Source organism: Anser anser, assembly GCF_964211835.1.
Source record: "Anser anser genome assembly, chromosome: Z".
NCBI lineage: Eukaryota > Metazoa > Chordata > Aves > Anseriformes > Anatidae > Anser > Anser anser.
Window position 1 is genome coordinate 34,936,084 of NC_139723.1, and position 18,145 is coordinate 34,954,228.

The following is an 18,145-nucleotide window of genomic DNA, read 5'->3' on the forward strand; positions in this document are numbered from 1 at the left end:
ATGTATCTGCTAGCTGTTCAGGAAGGCAATACTATTACTTGAACAATGCTTTTAACAAATTTCAGGCACAAGCGTTTATCTTTACAGAGTTAAGAGACTTATTTCAGAATCACAGACTTGTCCAGATAAATAAGTCCCTGCTTTAGGGCCTTGTCTCTAGCATTTGCAGACTTCTCTGAAATTAGGACTGCTCAAAATTTGCCTTAAATAAGTGAAAATTAAGTTCTTGCTTTAGCTATTTAAGACCTATTTAAAAAAAAAAAAAAAAAAAGGCTATTGAATGCACCTTCAGCAAGTTTGCCAATGACACCGAGCTGTGTGGTGCAGTCAACACACTGGAGGGAAGGCATGCCATCCAGAGGGACCTGGAAAGGCTTGAGAGGTGGGACTGTATGAACCTCATAAGGTTCAACAAGAGCAAGTGCAAGGTCCTGCACCTGAGCTGGGGCAATGCCGAGCACAAATAGAGGCTGGGTGGAGAAAGGATTAGGAGCAGCCCTGTGGAGAAGGACCTGGGGGTGGTGGTTGACAAGAAACTCAACATGAGCCAGCAGTGTGTGCTTGCAGCCCAGAAAGCCAACCGTATCCTGACTGCATCAAAAGCAGCGTGGCCAGCAGGGCTGGGGAGGTGATTGTCCCCCTCTGCTCTGCTCTCGTGAGACCCCACCAGGAGCACTGCGTTCTGCTCTGGGGCCCCCAGCACAAGAAGGACATGGACGTATTAGAAGAAGTCCAGAGGAGGGCCATGAGGATGCTCAGAGGACTGGAGCACCTCTCCTATGGAGACAGGCTGAGGGCATTGGGGATGTTCAGCCTGGAGAAGAGAAGGCTCTGGACAGACCGCATAGCAGAGGGTGGATTTTCATTAGATGTAAGGAAGCTATTCCTTACTCTGCAGGTGGTAAGGCACTGGAACAAGTTGCCCAGAGAAGCTGTGGATGCCCCATCCCTGGAAGTGTTCAAGGCCAGGCTGGATGGGGCTTTGGGCAACCTGGTCTGGTGGGAGGTGTCCACGGCAGGGGGGTGGGAATTAGATGTTCTTTAAGGTCCTTTCCAACCCAAACCATTCCATTATTCTATGAAGGATATGATACATAAAAATTTCTAGGGATATACAGCAACCACGCTCTATTCTTGTCATGTTCTTTTAAGAGTCTGATTTTTTTAACATAGGGTTTTAAATAATGATGCAGATATTTTTCAAGTGCATGATTCAGATCACAAATGTTTAATTGATTTGTCTTTTTTTTTAATTGAGGCTGTTATCTGAATTATATTTGATTCCTTATCTGCCCTAGTATCTTAAAATATATCAAAGGTGAGGAATTAATTTACTATGCTGACAGAAATTCTGTTATTTTATTAATGATGAAATCCTCCAGTATACTGGTGAAATGCATCTGTGAAGTTATTACAAGATGCTAGAGGGATGTACGCTTGTGAATAATAAAACTAGACCGAGTGAAAAACTGCAAAAGTACAGAGTAGAGAGGATAGTTTTGCGTTGGTACAGATGGCCTAGCAATGCTTATTCTTCATCTGTACTTTTATATATTTTCTATCACCTGAAAAGGAATGATTTTACTGTTAACTGTACCTATCATTCCTTAACGGGAATTTTAAGTTAGCACGTATCAATTGCTCCCTACTGTAATTCTTTCTTGCATTTTAAAGTAGATTTCTAACCTGAAAAGGGACTCAGTAAAAAGGAAAGGGCGTTAATTTGGAGTTCCCCTTTATTTTGGACATTAGCAGCTTTGCACAGAAAATTAAATGATATTATCTATGGAAAAATGTTTTATGTATGTTCAATATTGATTCACTGTGGTAGGATGGATTCCTTTCAACTCATGCAATAATAGATCTCAGCATTGTGCATTATAGAGTCAGCAGTCAGTTATGTTAACTTGAAAAGGAGAAAGCGTTTGGGTTGTATAGGTATAGGGATTAGACCATAACTTTTTATGTGATTGTGCCCAAGGGAGAGTAGAATTTGGCTTCCCCCTCCTGAGCAGTAAAAGTTAGTTGGAAGAAAATATAGGGAAAACCTGTTTTAGTTATTAGCATCTCATGATTAAGTTGCTTGGAGTTTATTTTTATGTGATGAAGAGTATTTCTTGATCTTTTTTGAATGAAATTCGCATGAAAATAATTTTCTCCCAAGCTGGGGAGTTATTTTATGTTTGGAATGTTAACACTTGTTCCTTTAATACTTGCTGTCTTGAGGATATAATAGCTAAATTAGAAATGCAAAGCATCCGGAAAAAGAAATTTACATAATAAATTAAAATAGTAATATCCTCTTCAAGAATGTCTCAATGAAGACCTTAAACAGAAGGGGAAGACAAGGTTATCAGCAGGCTGATGGAAAAATGCTGTTGTTCTTTTCTTTTAAAGGGCTCGAGTTTCATACCATGAAGCATAGTGTAGAAGAAATTGTTATTTGGCAATAACTGAAACACATACAACTGCTAGTAAGACTACCGTTAAGGTGTATTGTTTCTTTATCCTATTTCTATTACTACATTAGAGCCAAAGTTGTGACTTGCACAGGCTGTCCATGTTTTATACGGAATACACAATACACACTGACAGCCAGAAGAAGGATAAGAAACTCCTTTTGCACGCTAGCCTTTCAGGAATTTGTAGCAATTCTATATGATGACATTAAATATATATTGATCATTCTACTTAATTCTTTTTCTCTTTTCAACAGGGAGAAAAGGAACCTGCCATTTACTCCTATCCTGGCATCTGTTAATCGCCTTGTTTGTTACCACCTAGGAACGGTAGCAAAGGGGTCTTTCATTATCACATTAGTGAAGATACCACGAATGATTCTTATGTATATCCATACACAACTCAAAGGAAAAGTAAGAGAAACAGATTCCATTTTCTTACTGAAACTCAAGGCCTGATGTGTTTACAGATAATTTAGTTAAACCTGGAGGGAGGTCTTTGGAAGTCTCAGTTTGGAATATTTGGTCTTTCAAAGGCCACAGAACTGAGAGTAACTGCTGGAGTTACTGAGTATCAGTTACTGAAACACAAAGGAATATTGTTTTCTTGTTTTTCATGGTATGTCTTTTTGCCTCCCACATTTTATGCTTTCCTAGGAAAATGCTTGTGCTCGCTGTATGCTTAAAGCTTGCATCTGCTGCCTTTGGTGTCTAGAAAAGTGCCTGACCTACTTAAATCAGGTAAGATTTCCAATATTCAAAAAAAGATAAAATATGTGATTTCTAGAGTGTAATCTGAGGCTGACACATAATGTATTGTACTTTGTAACTGACCCGAGGGATGGTACTTAAGTTTTGTTTCCATTACTGAAATTAAAATGCAAGTCATTGCATTAGTCTTTGTTCAAAGGTGAAAAAAGGTGAAAAACAGCCAGTATTCATCTTTGAGAACATTGTATCTCAACTTTAGATGAGATCTCAACAGATTTGATTAGTGGTTGGAGGCAATCCCCCTTACGTCTGTTCTTCCGAGCTACATCTGATTTTCAAAATACGTTTTCTGTGACAAGGGAGCGAACCTTTTCCAGGTGTAATATTTCATGTTCACAGGACTGAAAAACAGTATGTAACATCAAATTGTCATTGTCATCTACAAAGTGGAGGAAGAGCTGCAAGTTGCAACACACAGGCTGGTCAGGCCACCTCATCAAAGACATTCGTTTGGCCTGTGGTTCCACCTCTTAAATCATCTCTAACTCCCTTTTACTGTTTTCCACCCTCCCTCCCCCCCCTAGAAATAGAGAAAATAAAATCATAAGGAAACAACAGTGTAATCCTTGAAAATTGTCCTGGATAATTTTGAATGCAGTCTATTGAATTATCTAGAAATTACCTTGGTGAACTTGTATGACTCTCAAACTCTTATATTTCCAGAATTTTTTCTGACAATTTAATTGCTGTAGTGATGCCACTACTCACCTCCTGCAGAGAAACTGCAAATTCTGTTTAATTAGTTTTTATTGGAATAAACTTGTTAATGCATAAATCATGAGCAAGGGAGGAAAAGAATGGTAATTCTCTATTTCGTATAGTCTTCTGTCAGCTGGTACATACTGATTGTTTCAACAACTCTCATGGGAATCTTTACTCTTTAACATCATATGACATGTGCCTTTTTCACAAGCCATGCCTGCCTTACTCCTCCCTCCCTACTCTTCCCCCTTTAAACTCCTCTCCCCACCTCCCTCTGAAACATCTGATCATTCCAAATTTTCACTTTGTTTTTTTCTTTTTCCCCCAGAATGCATACACAGCCACAGCTATCAACAGCACCAACTTCTGCACCTCAGCAAAGGATGCCTTTGTTATTCTAGTGGAGAACGCTTTGCGAGTGGCTGCCATAAACACCGTTGGGGATTTTATGTTGTTTCTAGGAAAGGTGCGTATGCTGTATACAGTTGTGGCTTTCCATGGCAGCAAGCTTCCCTTAGCAACAACTTGCACCCCCAGATACAAAATGCCTTTGAACTCTTGTTTCTGAGCATGACTTTATCACATCTAGCTGCATCCTATAAGGAAGGGACTGTGAAGCATGAGGGTGGTTAAACAAATGATCCACTTAGATCAAGCAGAAGTCATCAGAAAGGAATGGCTGAGGATGATGACACTTTTTGCATGGATTTATTTTAGGGAGTCAAGAGAAGTGTGACCAGAATTACTGAGTTTTTGATTGGTTTTGTGGTTAAAAACTTAAAATTTTAAGGAAAGAAGACATTTCCTGTGAATTCAGCTCTCTAGATTTTTATTGAAATTTGACAGTTTATTGATGACCATTTTTCTTAAAATTGCACTGGAAGGTAGTATGGAAGCCTGCAATGAGGAACTGTCAGCTTAATTTACTAAGTTACTTTTACTCTGAGGATTAAGTTACTTTTATGCTGAGAATTAAAATAGACTAGAATAGTTGCTGTGGTCAGCTTTTTGTCTCTCCAGGAAATGATAGAGATCTACTTTATGGAAATTTAATCCAGTGAATTATTGTTATCCTTTTAAGGATTTTGTGCCATTGTTTACTAAAATACTTAATACCTATCCACTTAAATCACCTGTGCTTAAGCATTTGGACATTAATTGAACTGAACTGTCCTCCTTATTACATTATTCTATTTAGTCAGAGTACAGTGGGCTGAACTTTTAATCCAGTAATTAAATCAACAAGATGTGAGGAGAAGTAAGTACATAATGAAGATACAGATGCTTTAGAGATCATGAAATGCATAATGCAGTTTTATGGAGGAATCTGAAAAGTGTTAGGGAACATCTCCTTGAAAGGATGTCTCTCAAATTATTGGAGAAATGCACAGGTGACAGAAACATTAAAATGAACAGTGCAGCATATCAAAAATGGTATCATCTAAGCAGTGCTAGGCTGCCAGCGTATCTTCTCTACAATCTAAGCCAGTGTTTTCATAATACAGTAAAGCTGACCTATTTTACAATTTGATGTTTCTCTGCAGTTCATAATAAAAGGTTTAGAAATGTTCAAAATGTTGAGTGGCTACAACTGTTTTTTTGTTTTGTTATCCCTAAAGACCAAACTGGTACTCAGTGAAATATCTGTTAGGGCCTCACACATAGTGTAGTTCAATGAAAACAGATATGATGTGCCTTACCTGAATTACAATAATCTCTTATTTTATTCATTTCTAGTCTGACCTATAATCTAATCTACTCTGACCGTTTCTAATTCTGATATACTTTCCTTATATGGAGACAAGACAATGATAAGACAAGCTTGAAAGATGTTTTGGCTGAATTGTTTCCTCCAGCAAAATGAAACCCATGTCCCCCAAGTCCCACCCTCCCAAAACAAATAAACCAAAACCAAATGCAATTGCACATTAATTGTTTGGTAATATCTGGTTCTATTTTTTTATGTTTTATAATTGACAGGGTAAAGTTATTTTTTTAGGAGTATTCTGTAACATTGTGAACTGTGACAGCAAGATATAATTGTCTCTGAAAAATACCGTTTGTGTTGACAGATGGATTTGAAACTATTCTGACTTGCACTTGCTGGACCAACAGATAAAGCATCTTTCCTACTCAGGGATGTGAGGAATCAAGGCTGTAAAGATGTCATTAGCACTGGCATCTGCAACCCCTAATTTTAGGATTGGTAGAGCAAGGAGCACATAGGTTGAAACAAACAATCAGAAGGCTTCTGTCGTTAGAATTCTCTTATTTGTATGTTTTCTTCTTCAGGTCCTGATCGTCTGCAGTACAGGTTTGGCTGGGATTATGTTGCTGAATTACCAACGAGATTACACTGTCTGGGTGTTGCCTCTCATCATTGTCTGCCTCTTTGCGTTCCTGGTTGCTCACTGCTTCCTTTCCATTTACGAAATGGTCGTTGATGTCCTTTTCTTATGTTTTGCCATCGATACAAAATACAATGATGGAAGCCCTGGGAGGGAATTCTACATGGATAAAGTTCTCATGGTGAGTTTCCATTGCACTCTAAGAATATGGTTCCATAGGATCAATTTATTGAGAGTGGGGTGAATGCACTAGCTGAGTATAAAATTTATTTATTTTCAAAATTGGGATTACCACGCTGTCTTACTCATGACTTGATCAGCCAAGAGTGGTGTGGTAAGCATTAGATTAGTGATGCATCCCCACTGCTATTGACTTCTACTTGCTGACAGCTCAATGAGCATTCCTCATACAGAGTCATACTCCTGGGTGTCATTTCTTGTGAAGGATGCAGCGCAGAACAGAAGGAAGAAAACAATGGGTAAAGGTTTGCGTCTTGTTCTTTCCTGAAAAGGACCTCTCCTGAGATGTGGAAGAGAACAAATGTCAGAATATTCCACCCCACACAGAGCTAGTGACTATGTTGAAGAAGCAATCAGAAATTGCTTCTCAGTCTCTCATGCACAAAAGCAACAGGTTTTTCATTCTGTGCTTGAACCTTGATACTATGTCAAGGCCCTGTGCACAATTTATTTTTAATTTGTTTGTTCCATCTTATTACCAGTTCACTCTAACTGTACACCAAGATGTAAAAATTGTGTTCCTCTGACCATTCAGTTTGTTACTGACGGTCATTTCTTGATAATGTTTTTCCATTTTAAGTGGCAACCACAGAATATGTCCCTGTAAAATGCACCCCCAGGTGTGGGCTCGTGAAAGAGTCTTGTGACTTCTTAGCGAATTTTTCCTTCCTTTTTTTTTTGAATACTTGTTGGAAAAGTGTGCCAAGAATTTAACTTTATGTTTTGGTAAAACACTACAGAATCTAGAGTATATAATGAAAATGCTAGCTGTTGACTTGCTTTTTAGCAAAATGTTGTCTCAGAAGTAAATCATAGAAGCCTTGCAGTTTTCTTTAATCAACAGCAGGTATCACAAAACGTTAGCAGCTAAAGTATACTGATATTTGTTCCAAAATGCCTCTTACCTTTAAGAGAAAAGAAAAGATTGAAAGGGGAATTATTACCTTTGTTAGTCTTTGAATAGGTAATTTTGACTGGGGAAAAATTGAAGAATTTGCATTCAGGGAGATCAGCAAGACCTTGCAAGTAATTATCTTCAAGTTCCATTTAATGGTTCTAACATTACACACAGTTCACAGGATAGGGTGTAATAACTGGTGTCTCTGTTTTTGTGACAGTCACCCTTCTACATTCCTTCCCGATAAAGGAGAGCTTAGTGGTCAATATGTAACTTACAACAGCACACAATGACAGATACCTGTCTGGCTTCTAGTTATTCAGAATTAGATGATGGAGACCCTTGTGGCTATCTGGCAGGCTCTTTTGATGTATCATGGGCAAGTTTGAACAAGAGGAGTGGAAGAAGCAAGTTTCAGACATTTTGAGCAGTTAAATCTCTGAAGTTTTGTATATGGATTAGATGCTTGGAGCCTGCCCTAAGAAAGTACTTTTCACATTATTGCTGTTTTTCAGGAGTTTGTGGAGAATAGTAGGAAATCTATGAAGGAAGCTGGCCGGGGAGGTGGAGCTGAGGGCAGAGAGCTAAAACCAATGGTAGGTGCAGATGAGGAGGTGGCGATCCTCCAAGAGTTTCACTTTTACTTCTTCTCCCTCTTTGTCTTTACTGACTGCACTTCTTCAGGAGAAGTTTTTGTTCTCTGTATCACTCAAGATGTTCTGCTTTTTCTGTTTGTGAGCTTGCCTATCACCTGGATGGCAGAGTTTTTGTCACAGCTGAGACCATCTCCTGTAAAAGTAAGATGAAAGGAACTGTGTCATATGAAACAAATGCAGTATCATTTCATCAGGATTAGTAGTGCATGCTATGTGGTATACAAACAGTCCCAACTGCTGAGTACTCTCAAAATAAGATGATGATGGAATTCATTACACTATTCTGACTTCAATCCTCTTTTCAGTCCGGAATTAAACAATTTTTGTTTATCTTACATACACTGTAAGAGCCTGAAGAATACTACTGAGCACATCCATTGTTGCAAAGTAGGACCAGGCATTTAAAGCTCTCACCAAATTATTTTATACAGTGCCAAGGGATTGTATACAGTGATTCCTTTCAACCTGCTCAAATGACATTTCTCCCAGTTGTTTGTTTTATTGCCAACTACTTATGTTGCTTGTCTCTTGTGTGCTCTTTCCATCTCACACTGTCAAATATGCAGACAGTGAACAATGCATCATTTATGCTTCTGCAGCCTGTCTTACTTATGATGTGCCTGTTAGGAAGGCATTGCATGTCTGAGTAGTCTGGAATAAGGAACAGCCTTACATGGTACGAGTAACAGATAGGTGATGGGTTTGGAAAGTGGAGAACTGAGAGCATATGATGGAGAGCCAGGCTGGGCAAAGTATGACTTGTCATCATGCAATATGACTTTGTGAGTTACAGTCTTCTTCCATCGTTACTTTCTCAGAATATTTGGGGCCTGACTCAGTTCCTTAACAAGTGTACATTTTGTTAATGTAACGGAATCCAAATAAGTGTATGATAACAGTAAGAATTTTTTAAATGATGTATGTGAAGCCATGTTGCATGAGCACTTTTTGACGTGGCTGGAATGAGTTCCTGCTGTAGAACTGATAGATGTGTAGCTTTGTGTGTTTTGCTATTTCATTATAGCATAGCAGTTTCTAGATTTGCTTATGCCTAAATGCTGCTGTGTTTATACATTTAAAAAACTAATTTTGTGCTCATTTAATGTTTTCTTCAGGGAGTAATTCTAGCTGTTCAAACAGACACTTACGTTGGGATTTTCAGAGTGGCCTAAACACTATAAAAATAAAGCTACCATTAAAATGGTTGAAAATTGGGTTTGCAAACCCTCTAGTCATATGCACAAAAAATCTCCATCCAAAATTTTATGTTAATCTCTTAATTCAAAATACTGGTTTACATTAAGTGGTTTTCTACTTATGTTCTCCTCGGTGCTAGCGTAGACCACTAGTCAGACTTGTACTTGAGTAACTAAAGCATGGATACTAAAACCTATAATCACCCCCTTGTAAAAAGACAAACCAAGTACTTGCAAGTCAAGCATCTTTTTGTTCTTTTAGAAACTTGACTCTAGGCACTTGAGTCTGGCAATGACAAGAAGTCCTCCTAGGACTGCTGGGGAAGATGCTGAGCACTTGGGACTCAGCCTGAGTGTCCTGTGCTGAATTACTCCCAGTTCTGCTGCTCATTTGATAGTCTTGTTTGGAACTGACTGGGCCTTGTTTTCTCAAGAAGTCTTCCATTTTGGGGTGTTAAACTCCAGCTGAATAGGTTCTGAAGTATTAGGGCCTCGCTTACTGACAAGGGCTGCACACAGCATAGGTAGTAGCAATTACTGCTTCTGTGAAATTTATAATGCTTTGCCCAAAGGCATTGTTAAAGGTTTCAGATTCATCTGGATTAAGATCATTAACAAGTCTATTCTAATAGTAGCACCTGTAGTCGCCAAATTGGGTGTCTCAAAATTAGCTTAATTTTTCTTCAAAAAAAAAATAAGGTCCTTACTGTTTTGCCTCTGTTCCATTGAAATGGATATTTTGTAGGTATGACAATTAGTTCTATAAAAGTCAAGTGCCCTAAATGCATTTCTATTTTAGATAGGTATTAATAGCAGAGATGAGGAAACATTTTGGACCTTCTGTCTCCAAAGAGACTGTCAAGGCACAAGAAGAAAACCTTTTCACACTTCTTTCTTTATGGTTTCCAGTGACCTCTTTGACTCAGTTTCTCCTTGTCCTTTGGCATTTGTCTAAGACTATACTGTATGACTTTGTTTTCTAGGCCTCTGGAGCAAGTTCATCTTGAAACTAGCCAGCCATATTGGAACCCATTGACATTCCAAAACAAAATATATATATATACATATATACATACATATATATATATATATATATAAAATAAACAGCCAAAATCAGAGAAAAGGAACAGGGATTTAATACTTTTTTTAACAATTATTTTTGTGAAACATGTACTCTTTTCATACGGGTGGCTTTTACAAGCAGCTTTATCATTGTTCCATTTTTTAAAAATTATTCATTGAAGTCATGGAAATGTTGATTCTTATCTGCTTGATATTTTACAATCTGGAGGAAGTATTGTAAAGATAATCTGAAATGATGATTGCGTTTAGGGACAGATTTCCCATGACACGGCTAATCTGCTGAGTGTTTTATTTGTTTAATTTGTTTAAATTTGCATTAAATTTAGGACAGCCACATGTGAGGAAAACCTTCAAATCAAGACAAGTCTTAAATATAGGTTTTTAAAAGGCAGTTTCAGTGTGAGTTAGTTCAGTTCTAACTGGTTTGTAAGCAGTCATTTTATTTCATAGCCCTGGTAGGGCACAGTTTTGTTTGTCAGTATCAGATATCACAATAACCAACTCCTCAGGTATTCAGGTGTGTGGGAGCCCTTGCATCTCCTATTCAACAGAAACTATAAAATGGGGAATAATAATTTTTATATGCAATCTACTTCCCGTTTTACCTTACTTACCCTCTTACCTGTTCTCCCCTATCCTCCCCTTGAGTTCAATAGCCTCCTTCAAACTTCAGCAGTGCTCCTTTAAGGGTATGGATTCTTCATATGAGCAATTCAAATAACAGATTATTAAAGCTCAGTCTTAGCCATACTCATGATTATTTCATGACTAGATATAAAGATGCTGAGGATGGGAAAAGAACTGTCTTACTGTACAAAAAAGTACTGTATGTTTCATTTCATTTCATGTCAGGGAGGTCTGGGATGTGGAAGGGACCATTCCTTGCCCGTTTTTTCATCCATATTTCTATGTACTTTAGCAGGTGGTTATAACAGGAAAAGGGCAGAGAAACATTTCTTTGGAAGTGTAACTGCCAGGATAGTTATCTAAAGTCATCAAATAATGATAAGAGAACGTGTTTTTTGTTTTGTTTTTGCTTTAAAAAGAAAGATTATTATGGTTCTGAGATATTTGCATATTTTCAGTCTGGAAGTTCACCAGATATGAATGCTACTATTGAATTGTTCAGCATATTGTAATGGTAAATGCTTAGAAGTGTATTGCTAAGAATTCATGATCTGTCAATGCTATATACTCCTTTTGTTACAATTTTTTTAAGAAAACTATTTTTGTTAATGTAAAGTTAATATTTCAGAGCAGAATTTTTAAACTTATTGCACTAAATATAAGCTCTGTACAAATAAGTAATGCCTCAATGGTTTGATCACTCCATTCAAGAAAATCTTTTGAAAGAGAAAAGTCCTTCTGTAGAAGCTCTACAATGGAGTGGAGGGGTATGTCTAGGTAAGGAAATGCACAACTCGTATTATTGTGGTTTAATAAGTAAGCAGTTCTCTGTGCTTCCTTTCAGAGGATCAGACTTTTAAATTGCTGCTGAGGGTTTAAAAAGATAGAGTATCGTGTAACTAATCAGTGCTCTTACCTTTTAGCAATAGTGGAATATTTCACTTTTGCTTCTGTAAGTCATTTGATTCTTAGATTTGCTTAGTTTTCTTTCAGTAAGCCAATTAATAAAAAGATTTACTGTTTTCATATCACAGAAACCAAACTGTATGAGAAGTAAGAAAATAAAAGTACATTTAGAAATGCTATCTGGGGGGGAGGCAGAGAGACAGAATTATCCAGTCTTGCAAGCATTAGACACTTGTTTATCTGAACCATATCAGTAACTCCACTGACATCTGGAGGGCTCTCTTACGTAGGGAAATTGTAAGTTATACACCTGTGCATATGTGTATGTTAACTGGACTAGAACTTCAACCTAGGATTCAAACTGGAGCACTGTCGAGGCCTCTCAATGTGAGTTAGAGGTCAGGCTATCTAGAAGAAGCAGTTGCGCTGAACACTGATATTCATGTAGATCAGTGGGTTTTAGCAACAAAAATTTTAAAACTGGCTGAGATGAGTCCTAGAAACTGGATTCCAAGGCTAAGAGACTTATCACATACGCAGTTGCTTCCAGAGAAACTGTAATTTCTGTCTTGCTTGGAAATTATTGGAGGTGCTTTGATCGAAGCCTTGGATTCTACTCATTTTGACAACAAATACCTGCCGTGACAAGTTCTGCAAGTTTGTGCTCTCTGCTCACTCAAAGTGGGAGCTTTTCTCTGCAATCACAACTAGGACTGCAATTGGAAACAAATTTTGTATTTTTGTATGACTTGACTGTGCACCATTTTTATAGCAGTTTATCCTGTTTTAAAAATAAATTTGTTTTATTTACATGGTGTTTAAAAGATACAGGCAACACTTTTCTATGGGTAGCTGTAATGTTTAAGTGACAAATCTATATCACTACAGAGTTCTTAATAAAGTCATATGCACCATTCTTGAGTGTGTATCCGGCATGCAGAGCTTTTCAGTCATGCCAAAATGCATTCCATCCACATGCAGCCTTTCCAGTGGCCCTTTAAAGCTTTTGAATGTTCTTTGAAGTTCACTTGCAGCCAGACTACAAGCTGCCCTCTTCCAGTGCGGTCTTGTGCAAGGAGATAAGTAAAAGACTGGAGTCTAAAGAGACAATTTCCAGGACAAATTTAGCCTCTGCTTTCCTCCCATAGTGGAGGTAGCGGAGAACATTTGACATGTAAATCCCTAGTTGGCAGTAGAGTTGCTGGGGACTGCCAATTGTGATGGATTAAATATTCTTTTTGCCAGCTGGTTATCAAGGCCAGTATATGGACTGCTTTTTGGGAAGCAGTCTAGACCAACTAGTGTGGTGCTGCACTGGGAATAACACTGCAGGAGGAGCAGATGAGGCAGCTGAGATACAGAAATCATCTCCTTGGAAAGTCCACTGAATCAAACAGTGCTTGAGGACTGGTGCTTCAGGCTGGACAATCTAGGTTTAAAAACCAAGCCAATATGATTACTGGTTCCCAGCATTTGTTTTTTGCAGCCAGTCTGGACCATAGCCTCTGATCAGCTAGGCTTCAAAGGAAAAAAGCATGCCATTCCTTTAATTGTTTATTTTTTCACATTATATTACCTTCCTTTTTGTTTTTGGAAGCTAAGCAACATGTCATTGCTTCTTTCAGCCCTAGAGAATATTTGTTCTTTTAGCTCTCATTTCTGTATTGCTCTTTCAGCAAAGGAGTGCCAAGCGGTCAAGTGTCAGCTCCCCTTGTCCCACCGATCTTAGCACATGCCTTCTCACCTTCCCAAGGCAATGATTCAGGATATCACATGGACCGAATGGGAGGGGGTGTAGGTGCAGAGCTGAAGTTCTGAGATGTTTTTTTTTTTTTTTTTTTGTGTGCGTGTGATACCACTCCGTCACGATGCTTGCTGTGATTAGGAGTGCAACCCATCATTTCTACAATGTCGGTGCTGCTCCGCAGCTAGACAAAGCATGTGGTATGGCCAGTTTAGATCTGCATCTTCAGCCTTCCGTTAGCTTACGTTCACGCTCCCAGCTGCCAAAAACAGGATTGGATTTTATATGTGGCCTTAGCTTGGCATGGTAACCCAAGGACTTTCTGAGTTAGGAAAGCGTGTCCTAGAAGGGACAACCTGAAGTGGAAAACCAAGTACATGTTGTGGTGGGTTGACCCTGGCTGGCAGGTAAGCCCCTACTTAGTCCCTTGCTCCCTCCCTCCCAGGAGGACTGGGGAGAGAATCAAAAGGGCAAAAGCAAGAAAACTCTTGTGGGTTGTGGTAAAGACAGCTCGTTAAATTAAAGGCAAAAAATCAAGAGAAGAAAGACAACACCAACCAAGTGATGCAAAGGCCATCACGCACCACCTCCCACCAGCAGACCGATGCCCAGCCACTCTCTGAGCAATGGCTACTTTGGAAAACTATCTCCCTCACTCCAGTTTTATTGCTGAGCACAGCGTTACATGGTACGGGGGAGGTTTCCGTGGCTTCTTCGGGCCGGCCGTCCCGGCTGTGTCCCCTCCCAGCCTCTTGCCTGCTTTGTGGGGAGGGCAGGGGGGGAAACGAGAAGGCCTTGTCCCTGTGTGAGCACTGCTCAGCAATGGGTAAGGCACCAGCGTGTTTTGGTCACGCATCTAAAACACAGCCCCGAGCGGTCTCCTGTGAAGACAGTTATCTCCATCCCAGCCAGACCCAGTGCACAGGTCCACTTGCCCAGTAGTTAATCCAAGACTCACTTTCCACGTTTCTGTACAGCACCTTCTCAGGGTGGTTACTTCTTTCTGAAAGGGCTTTTTTCAGAGTAGGCGATTAGCCTGCTCCACAGTGCTCCCTTTTAGGGAGGGAGCAGGGTATGCTGACTCTTACTCTTTCAGCACAAAATGGGGATGTAAAGCAGAAATGAGCCCTGTCTGTATCAGCGTTCTGGCAACTGAGCAGCCAGCGCTGGAGACAACATATTTAATGTGCCCTCAGGGCCTGCACTTTAGTGGTTTGCTCTGGGTAGTTATGATGTATTCTATGAATGTATGTTACAGAGTCAGAATAAAATGCATGTAGCAGACATATACTCATCATCATCATCCAGTGATCATTTGGTTCTGAATGCGTATTACATGCTGTATTGAACATAGCATAGTCATTTTAAGAAACACTAGAGATTGAAAGTAGATACCTTACAGTGCACATCCCGGTTTTGTAAATCATGGCTTTGCCTGTGCAGATACTGTTTACTAAATCTAAACAGCTCAAGTCCATTGTTTCTTGAACAGCTTGCGTGTCACATTATCACTACAGAAATCCTATTTCATCTTTGTGGAAAAAAATCCAACAACTCCTTCCCAAAGGAGGAAACTCCTTCCCCTCTGTGGGAGAGAAAAAAAAACAAAAAACACCATTGTTTCACAACACAAAACCCAACAGACTTACCTGAAGCATTTCTTGCACTCAGCTTGTTTGTTGGGATGATGGAAGTTTACTCTAAATATTTAATTTTTCAGTGCTCTTCCAACTGTTTCACCTCTGCTGTTATTTCCATCACATTGCAAGAGAGATAATGGAGATTAGTAACTTCGTATTTCTTGTGCTCTGTAGCAAATACTGTTCTCAAGATATATTTTTTCTTTTATATTTAGAGAGATGAGGGAGGAGATAAAACTTGTCTCTTCTGATGTGGGTTGTGTATGGAAGGCAGAATTTCTGGTCCAGGATGGAACTGTTGGGGTATCTTGCAGTGTTTGCAAGCTGATGCAACCAAGCCAAAGCTCTTCAGAGACGTTAGGATTATGAAAATATTTCCAGGGATAATAGGTAGCATGAATCCATCTAAAAATACCCATTTGGAGGCTAAAATACTTGGCATTCATTTGAGAGAAATCAGCTAAAACAGAACTATCAGAAAACTAACAAACACCATCAGATTCTACTCCCCTGTCTCGCTGAAGCAGTGATGTGATGTGTGAATATGCTGAGAAGCATTTGGTACTTTTCTGTAGAAGTGTAGGGCTCCCCGTGGAATCAAAGTTGCAAGAATTTGGAGCAAAAGTTCTAGCTAACCAGCAGAATTAGCTTGATTTCAGTGACTTTAAAGACAGCTCTGGCATCTGAGTGTGTGTGTTGGAACATCCTGGTAGCATTGGGGGTTACCATTCCTCAAATGTGCCACCTTTCCCCTCTGGATTGAGTGAAATATGGGCAGGTAAGGAATATTTCAGAAATATTTAGTGTGGTTATGAAGCTGAATTACTCCTGAAATCCAGCAGAAGTTAGGCACTGACTGGAGTTCCTGTGAAAGTCATAAATTGTAACTTTCAAATAAATACTGTATGTGTTGGTATTGGATGGGTCCATCCCTGCTCAGACTGAAAAAGGAGAATCTCTCTCATTAGAAAAATAGCGCAGCAGACAGCGAGGTTGTCTGTGTGAAGGGGGCGAGTGAAGAGAACACAAAAAAGGTTGTTTTGTTTCCAATACAGTCCAGAGAGCAACTGCCAGAGGGTAGGTGGAGCCATGGAGAGCAGAATTTCAGAGGTAGAAAATATTTCCCAGGATCTTTACAGTAGTTAAGAAAATTCACATTCCATTTTCAGATAACCATTCACAGATATTTCACGGCAACATCCCCTGTGCCCTGCTCTTTGTTTTCTAATTATTATTATTATTATTATTATTAGGCTCTGGAGCTCATCAGAGCAATAAAGAAGGTATAAGCCCATACCTATAGAAGGGAATTATTTTTGTACTGTGGATTGTGTTGCTGGTTACAGTAACTGCAGTAAGGAGACAGGAAAATCTTCTGAACAGATGCTAGAGGCTTGACAGTAGTTCAAACAATACTTGTGTTGTCGTAGCCCATCAAAGCTTTACACACACACACACACACACACAGTTTTTCATCCTCTTTCGCTCATAGTTCTAACAGGGCAGTCAAACCCCTGGACTAGTTTAGTGATTTACATTCAGTAAAGATGAATTAACAAGTGCTCCTTTTTTTCCAATGGAATGCCACCTCCTTTTGGAATGGGAAAAGTAAACATGAGACTGTTTATTGTTGTCTGAGAACTTGAAATGTTTTATACTGCAAGCTGTGAATGCAGGAAGAGAAGGGAAATTTAACAGTGCTGATCTAATCTTAGATTTTCTGTGTAAACTGACATTGTGCCAGAATACTGATGCAAAACTGTATTTTAGTCTAAGAAATGTATAGATTTTTTAATGTATCAAAATAAAGTTTGTTTTTGGTTAAATAAGAAAGAGTTCCTGTCTCTGTGGGGTACTAAGACCTCCTCTTCCTATTAGGAATGCTATCTTATAGCCCTGAAAGCAAGCAGAGTCCATCCAGGTCTTTGCTTAAGCTTTGCTTTGCTCTGTGCCAGCCTGCCCTTTAGATGAGAAGCTGCAATAGTGCTGCGCATAGCTTTTTGTCTCCCTCACTGTCCTGGTGCCAAAAAGCAAAGTGATGCTTGTGCTTTGCTGAGCTGGGTGGGAAGAATGGGGTTTTGCAGAGCAAGTGTAGTGGTTTTTTTTTCTTTTTTTTTCTTTCTTTCTTCTCAGTAACCTCCCACTGCTCAGGTTCTCTCCTGGAGATTAGGATGTGCCCCTTTTACTTTACATGGTCTGTGCAAGTAGTCTCCCCATGACCAGGTTCCTCGGCCTCTCTGAAATGTAGGCCTTTGAAAGGTCAGTCCCACACAGAGAAGGTTGATCAGCCTTCACTTCCCATCGCACATGCAAAAACTCCTGCTCACACCCAGGATGCCAGCCTGTCAGGACTGCTAAGGCTACATGGCTCAGATTATTACTACTACTAGTAGCAGAAAACATTAATAACAATGTGTTAATAATACATTAACAATAATTAATGTAACATGCTTTGCCCTGTAAAGACAGTTTAGGAGACAATTTCCCTGCAGAGCAGGGAAAGGTGAAGGACGTCTTGTTCTGTACTATGAGAGCTGTGCAAGTTGTGCATCCCAGTGCTGCATCTTCTGTGGGGCCAGCTCCTCTTTCTGCAAGGTCCTGTACGTGTCCCCTGCTCCCAATATTTTCTGCAGAAATATTCTTCTAAAGAGGTTGGAAAGCTACGGACGGGTGGTGAATAGAAACAATAACAGCACCTGTATAATTTTACTAGCAGATTTATGTGCAATTGCAGACTAGTTTCCTTCTCCTCTGCCTCTAATGGGCACAGCAAATTTCTGCTTTCGTACTGCCGGTTTTTTAATAAATGTGCCATGCTGAACAGTGTTTTCTGCTTGTATTATTATTTACCGCGAACCACTTCAGCACTGCATTT

The 18,145-nt window shown here is 39.4% G+C and overlaps 1 protein-coding gene across 2 annotated transcripts in view; it reads left to right on the top strand.

The window, feature by feature from the left end:
* Positions 1-17,103, top strand: part of SLC44A1 (solute carrier family 44 member 1) — a 67,614-nt gene extending 50,511 nt beyond the window's left edge. The window contains exons 11-16 of one of the 2 annotated variants that reach the window (XM_083818949.1): positions 2,717-2,873; positions 3,117-3,200; positions 4,261-4,398; positions 6,225-6,461; positions 7,934-8,014; positions 10,254-17,103. In XM_083818949.1, the coding sequence (XP_083675075.1) occupies positions 2,717-2,873; positions 3,117-3,200; positions 4,261-4,398; positions 6,225-6,461; positions 7,934-8,014; positions 10,254-10,277 (721 nt within the window). In that variant the 3' untranslated portion in view covers positions 10,278-17,103. The other variant, XM_083818948.1, reaches the window with a different exon arrangement.
* The last annotated feature ends 1,042 nt before the right edge of the window (positions 17,104-18,145 follow it).